The sequence below is a fragment of the Pteropus vampyrus genome, unplaced genomic scaffold (assembly GCF_000151845.1).
Source record: "Pteropus vampyrus isolate Shadow unplaced genomic scaffold, Pvam_2.0 Scaffold539, whole genome shotgun sequence".
NCBI classification, from domain to species: domain Eukaryota; kingdom Metazoa; phylum Chordata; class Mammalia; order Chiroptera; family Pteropodidae; genus Pteropus; species Pteropus vampyrus.
In genome coordinates this window covers 371,711-379,023 of record NW_011889320.1, presented here as the reverse complement: position 1 = coordinate 379,023, position 7,313 = coordinate 371,711, and the positions used below count along the sequence as shown (strand labels likewise).

The 7,313-nt window shown below is 42.7% G+C and overlaps 1 protein-coding gene across 5 annotated transcripts in view; it reads right to left on the bottom strand.

Moving 5' to 3' along the window:
* The window catches only part of DIS3L2 (DIS3 like 3'-5' exoribonuclease 2), a 296,670-nt gene that overhangs the window by 259,672 nt on the left and 29,685 nt on the right, over window positions 1-7,313 (bottom strand). For all 5 annotated transcript variants that reach the window (XR_002777885.1, XM_011383718.2, XM_023525183.1 and 2 more), the window contains exons 2-3: window positions 3,470-3,608; window positions 2,783-2,940 (exon numbers count right to left, since the gene is read on the bottom strand). Coding sequence is in view for 4 of the 5 variants with exons in the window: in XM_011383718.2 (XP_011382020.1) it covers window positions 2,783-2,940; window positions 3,470-3,512 (201 nt within the window). In the remaining variant the exon portion in view is untranslated. The remainder of the gene's footprint in view (window positions 1-2,782; window positions 2,941-3,469; window positions 3,609-7,313) is intronic.

Here is a 7,313-nt window from a genome sequence, read left to right as displayed (position 1 = left end):
CAATCTCCTGATATTGTATCTATAGACAGAGAAAGGACATATGTTCTTTAATGTGAGAACTTCTTTACAAAAAAAATTTCAAACTACATGTACATGATCAAGGGTTATTACCAGTCAGTTGAAACTCAGGAAAGAGATTTCTTTGGTCAGTATGGACTCCTCTTCTCCATTTAGGGTAAAACACCAATAAAATGTCAAATTATTGGTCAAAGTATTAAAAACAAATAATATTATTCTATTCCTATTTTTAAAAACTCTTTAATATCTCTCAATAAAAGCTTCTCTGGATGGAGAGAAGGAAATGATGTCACAATATACTTGAGCCTAAATACGAAAGTTAACAAATGCTTGTAAGTCTATCTAATAAGTTTAATTTTCTCCAGCGGCATTCAAATATCTTTTTTGTCTAGCTTTTTACCTTACCCATCAAAGCCTGCTCACATAAAGTTTACATCAGAAAGCAGATGGACTCTGTTTCTCTGTCTATGAAAATCTTATTTACAGGGTTGGATATTTCACACAGCGACCTCATATCTGGAACCCATCCCTCTCTCCATCTGCAAAGAACTGCTCTCATCTGCGGAGGAAGGCTCTGGCTGCAGAGTCTCCTGATGTCACAGGCCAGGAGGGATCACTTAAGAACTGGGAATGAGACTTGTTATATTGATCAGCTCTTTATTTTTATTTAAATATCAGCAAAGACTTGCTTCAAAAGCAAAAATTGATAGGAGGGAGCAAAAACTAATACCATTGCAGACTATCTCCCTCACCCCATCTATGTAAATGCTAGAACCAAAACTAAAGGCAAGTTTTCTTCCAAGTTGTAACACCCGAGGTTCCCCTCACTCTTCATCAAAGACAGTACCTTGACCCTTTATTTAGTCAGTAAATATTTATTCGATATAAACTTATTGAGCATCAATCAAATGGCAGGCACTGGGCTAATCTGTGGGACTAAGATATGACCCTGCCCACAAGGAAGTGAACAGTCTGTGTGAAGAAACATAAATGTCAGAAGATGGTAATAGGTTTAGAATAAACAGTAAACCAAGAAGTCAGCTCCAGGAAAGTGGCAATGGCCAATCCTCCTTGGAGAATTAAAGTCAAGCTTCTCAACGGGGGTAACATTTACGTAGGGACTTAAAGGTCAAGCACAATTACATTAAGACAGCGGGAGACAGCATTCCAAGCACCAGGAACAGCATGTACAAAGTCACAGAGAAATTTAAGAGCAGAGTTTTCACAGGAAAAGTCTGAAAGTCAGGGTGAATGGAGCACAGCGTACCGGAGGAGAATGTGAGAGATTAGAATGGGAAACGCACACCGGGTCCTCGTGCATGGAACGAGATGAGGGCCAAGAAACTGTAGGTAAAATGAAGTTCAGTGTGTGGGCTGAACGGTAAACCGCAAATGAATGGGTTACGATTGGTCAAATGTCCAACTCTTCTAAGAGAGGCTTTGTCATAGAAATCTAAGGGAAGCTTCAAAAAGAAAAAGCCAATAGTACTTCTAAAGTCAGAAAGATCAACTCATTCATTAAAAAGTTTTCCATTCGAGAGTCTATATTAATCATATCTGCACTTGACTGCAGGTTCAATACAAAACGGTGATAACAAGGAAGAGAAGATGACAGTATCTATTAATTGGCCAGATCGTCGGCCAAAAGCACAAACACAGAAGCTGGGCTCTCAGAATGAGAGAAAATGGAACACAGTCAACATTTTCAGTGAGCCAGGTAACACATGGAATATTTTTATACTAATCGAGAAATTATAGAATGTGCTTAATTCAGGGAATCTGTGGCCCTGCCTCCCCCTGCATCTCATTGCCTACTACCTGTCCCACATTTCATGCCTAAGGAGACCTAAGCTGCCGTACTCCACATGGTTTCACAAGTTCACATTTCCATTAGTGCCGCTCCTCTCCATACCATCGTCCCACACACATATCGCTCATCTAATAAGTCCAAACTAGTCAGCCTTCAACACCCACTGCAGATGTCACCTCCCAGGTTCCCAGTTTCCCCCAACCGTTTTCCCATGCGCCCTGGTCACACTTTAGCTGAGCACTTACCCTTTATCCCTCAATCATCAGTCCACATGGCTGCCTGCGCCGCACTGGGCTGCGAGCTCCAAGTGCTGAAGGGCGGTCTCCTGCACCTTCGTCTCGACCCCCATGCACATGCTCTGACCCTAAACTGTTCCTGGCACACAGCAGATGCTCGATAAACATCTGCTGAGCCAAAGCACTGCACTCGCTTATAAAAGTGTTTTGTAAACTATAAAGCACTCAACAAATATTCACTACTGCTGTTTACTGTCTCCTTTTCAACCTTACTCTCTGTCACTCAGCTTCCACATGCTCAAGGCAAACTGAACTATCAATGTGTCTTATGGCCAAACCCTGGTTCCCACTTCTGTCTTGGTAGCTCACACCAGTCCCTCCCTTTACAAAGCTCTTTCTCTTATCTTTACCTATTTAAATTGCACCAATCCATGGCCTGGATCAAATGTGTCCCTTCCAATAAAACATCCCTAGACACTCCTAGCTGGAATTAACACTCCCTCCTCCCAAACCTCAGAGCGCTATGTCTGTCTCTGCTTTGTGGCACTTATTACCTCTAACCGTACTGCAGGCCTAAAAGTGGGAAGCCCTGTTCTCGTTAAGTCATCATTTCTCTCAAAGCACACCACGGCGCAGAAAAATAAGTGGTTTAATGAGTAAACAGATTACTTCCAATCCCACATACTCAAGGAAGAGCCTTCTAGGATGATTTAAGCACCTGGATAAGTGTTCCTCTCTTCAAACCTTCCGAAACATCCTCCTTGGACATGTAGGTTTCAAATATGCTCTTTTTCTTCCCTCGTACGGACTTGTTCTTTGACTTTTTGTCACCTGGCGAAGCACCAACACCATGTGGGCCAACCACAGAGGACACACCTAGAAACACGAGGCAGCGGTCAAGTCTTCCCTCAACCAAACATCTCTGTATTTTTTAAACTGGAGATATTTTACCTCTTTTTTAATTTAGAAAGATCAACAGGAAAATGAAACTCGCTCATAATGATTTCAAACAGTCACAAAAAGGAAAGAATGGGTAAGGAAAACATGAACAAAATGTACACAGATGAGGCCTGAGTTTTAAATCAGCAACACGCTATGCATGGAACATAATCTGAATAATGGGTTCAGTATGCTTTGCTTTATAGACATGAACTTTTTAAAAACAGGAATTACTAAAAGATTGCCACTTTTCTAGAGGAAATTAAATAGCTGTGCTCAATATAACAATAAATTAAGATGATAAGAAACCACACTTAATTCTAGAATAAATAACACTGGAGAATATTTAACAGGTCACCAAAAAAAATTACAGCCCCGCTCAGTCCTAAGACCCGCCCCACACCTCCACTCCATTTGTATGTCAGGCCTCCAGGTGCCAGAGTAGACTCCATTTTCCCTTTGTTACCTCTGGGGGTCCCCGGGTTCAGCCTGCAGTCAAGATGGCTCATCACTGGTTCCAAAGGCGCCTCTTCTCTCCCGATCCTGGGGGCCTCCACTGCTCAGCTCTGAGTTCTTCCTGCCTTGAGCAGCTCAGGTGTCACGAGCTGAAGCCAAAGAGAGATGGGTGACTAAAAAGCAATTAATCTATAGCCCCCCCTGTGCTCTCGGAAACTCAGTACTTGGATGGCAAAGGCAGTGTGGTACCCTTCCGTGGTCTTAGTGTCACTTCCTCCTGGGCAGTTAGCACCTATCTGTCTTGAGTTTCTTTTCAAGGCCTTCACCTTCACAAGTATCACCAGCCCGCTTGTCTGGGCCACTTCAACTAACAACTTCCACGAACACAGCAGTGACATGGAAATTAAGGAGTTCTGCAGTTCTGTCCAGTTTGTGAAATGCATAAGAGCAGAAAGGAACACACTTTTGAAAAATGGTATAAAGATCTAGAATCTGACAGCTATAATTAAATAAGTATTAAACTAAGGCTCAAGAGATGTGGCATTTACTAAGTTTAACCTTGACAAAATGACATTCATCTACAAAAACAAGAAGTCAGTTCCTTAGAATTCATCATCAAAACTAATTCATAGCCACAATCTGATATCCAAAACTATTCAGGGAACCCCAGATGGGTCACTAGTTTCAAAAAATGGAAATACTGCAGTTAGACATCTATGTCCCTACTCTTACCTGCCATCATTTCAAACCAGTCATCTGGCCAGCAGCTCGAGAAGCTGCTTCTAAAGAATACGAGGCAGCTGCCGGGATGGGCGGACTGGAATGCGGGCGCTGCAGCTGGCCCCTGGCCTTCCACCTGGATACTGAACGTGTCGTCGCAACTTGGGCTTTCTACTCTCTGCTGGCCACCGGCCCAGGATTCAAGCCTATACACGCACATTTCCAAAGTCCTTTCTGCTTTCCCATAAAATGGATCAAGATGTCATTCTGAACACTAGCTTCCACTTCCTCTAAATTTCCCACACACATCTAATACCAAAATGATGTAATTTTTCTTTAAATTGAAACTAATGCTAACTCAGGAGAAGAGAAGCAACAGAGACAAACGGTAACAGGCCGCTTAGTGATCCATGAGAGGATTCAGAGACAAAGCCCAAAGGCTGCGAGAAGGGAGAGAAGTAGATGGTCTTGGGTGAATGCCGCCGGCGGGAAAGGCACGTACAGGCGTCCAGCCTGCCTGACGGTCTAGTTCAGAAATGCATCCATCCATTCATTAATCCAACGAACACTTCTGCAAGGCGCTGTACTAGGCACCATGAGGGATATAAAAGTTCGTTAGATTTATAAAAATCATGTTGAACTAACAATTAATACAAGTTGGGAAGTGATACCACTAAATTTTTTTTCTAAGTGCTGGTAAATGTACACAAGATGGAAGAGAAAGGGTACCTCCAGGTCAGGAAATCTCAGAGAGCTTCAGGAAAGACTTTAAGGAAGAACTGAATGTTAGGAAAGCATACTGCTGGCAAAAGAAAGAAAAGAGAGAGAGACTCAAACAGAAAAACAGGCAGGTTCTTGCAACATTAATTCCATTTGGATAGAGGCCAGACTATACGAAGGGAGGTGGTGGCAAGGAAATTAAAACAAGCTGGAAGATCTAGAAAACCGACCCAGGGCTGCAAAGGCAGCAGGGAGTTTCTGAAGCGTGAATGAGCAGAAGAACAAATCAGAGTTGTGTTTCAGGAAAAAATAACAGGGTACAGAGTAATCTGCAGTTGAGAAAGACTAGTGGCAGCCACACCTTAGGAAAGAACTAAAACAGACGAGGGGAAAGGAAGGCCTGAGCTAGAGTTATACACGCAGACACTGAAACAGAGATCTTTAACGTGATATCACACAGGACAAACTGCCACCATTTGGCAACCAGGCATATCTGGAAGACAGCGAGGAGACTGGGAGATGATAACATGACTAAGTTAGAGAAGATGATGAATTCTTCTTGGGGTATTATGTACCTCTACGTGGAAATACACACTTTTATATATACTTCCACACATGGAAATACATGTCTCTACCTATAGCTCAATAAGTACCTCTACCTATATCTCCAGGTGGAAATACGTACCTCTACCTATACCTCTAACCAAATATTTGGAAACTAGAGCATAATTTAAGAGAAATTAGCCAGTCATCTGCATAAATATGGTAACCCAAAGTTTTCTAGAATGGACGAGATTTTCAAGAAAGGGTAAGCCGATACAGAAGAGGGCCTAGGACAAAATCTGGGTTAGGGTAGCTTTGAAGAAATGCAAAGAGGAAGGAGTAGAAAATATAACAAAGAAGCTAATAAAGATGTAAGAAAAAACCAACAGACTCAAATGTTAAAAAAAAAAGGGGGGGGCGGGGGGAATAACTTCCAAAGGAAGACAGGTTCAAGATCAGGGTTTGCACGCTACTGAGTAAGAATACAAATAATGGCAGCCTTGGGTGGAGCAAGGTTTGGGGGAAAACTGCAAGCAAGAGAAAGCCAATCTGCAACAAGAGTCATATTTGAAAAAGGGGTACTTCATATCAAGTCCTGATGTTGGCAAGAGTTCAAAATTAAGGGGAGTTACTGCCAGTTAAGTGAGATGGAGGTACAGGGATCTTGACTCTAGCGTCCCTAGGTCGGCTGCATCTGTAACTTTCCTTCACGGCAAATATCAGAGTCGTATTCCAATTGGTATGATTGACACCTGTCTCTCTAGCTCAGGAAGACAAGCAAAGTTCTGTTGGGTTCATCATTACAACCCCACTGGTTCCCACGGTATCTAGGTACTCGATAATCACCCCTTAAATGACTGAATGAGTTTTTTTTCATGAACAAGCAGTGAGAACACCAACAAAGCAGGGTCACTCAGGGAAACCATACCAAAAACAACTCAGCAAAGAATGGGAAAAGAACATAGGACCCAGGAAACAGTTTTGGCAAAAATAAGCCAGATGGCTGGGCAGGAAGTCAAAGCTTGCCTTGGGGTATCAAAACAGTGGAAGATGGAAAGATCCCAAGTATATAAGATGCTAAGCAGAAGATGAGTAAACAGGCAACCTTCTCTTCTTAGTGACATAGTTGTACAGGCCCATTAACCCTGGACAAATCCTGGGCACTCCTACCCTGACACAATGAAAGTACCGGTCGATTTCTAATCCTCGCCAGCTTCCAGAACGAGGGCACTGGTATATGGCCCGACTGCCCGCTGGCTGCCAGAAAGGCTGTTTTACCACAGAAACTGCTGTACGTTCTGAAGAGCTGGGCTGAGAGTAGCATGAACAGGGCAGTAAGAGTGTCACACGGTACAACAAGCGGGAATGAGGAGGAAAGGGGGAAAGGCACTAGACTTGAAGAAAGCAAACATCTGGGTGAAAGAAGTGGTGTCTTGAGACCCTTTATATTCTCCAGACCAGCACAATGCATAGTGCAAAGCAGGCAATCACAAAATTTAAATAAATGAAGCCTATTTGGGACAGAAACCAGGTTACAACGAATGTATACTAATGAGAAATGTAAGTAGCAGGGCCAGAATTAGGGTGAGGCAAGCCAGGTACCTAGGACATAAAATTTACAAAAGCGAAGTCATACGAATGCCAGCCCCACACATGGAGGACTCCAAGAGTGAGTGTCTCCATAAACGTTTGTACCCTTGGCGTCTCACTTGCCTTGCCCTAGTCTTGGCCCTGATGAGTAGAAAAAGCAGATGAAATTTATGAACCTAAAGAAACAAACGGAAATTCAAGGTGAAAGGTAGAATAACTAAAATGAAAAATTTACTAGAGGGGCTGGTCATCAAATTTGACACAGCAGAAGAAAGACAGCA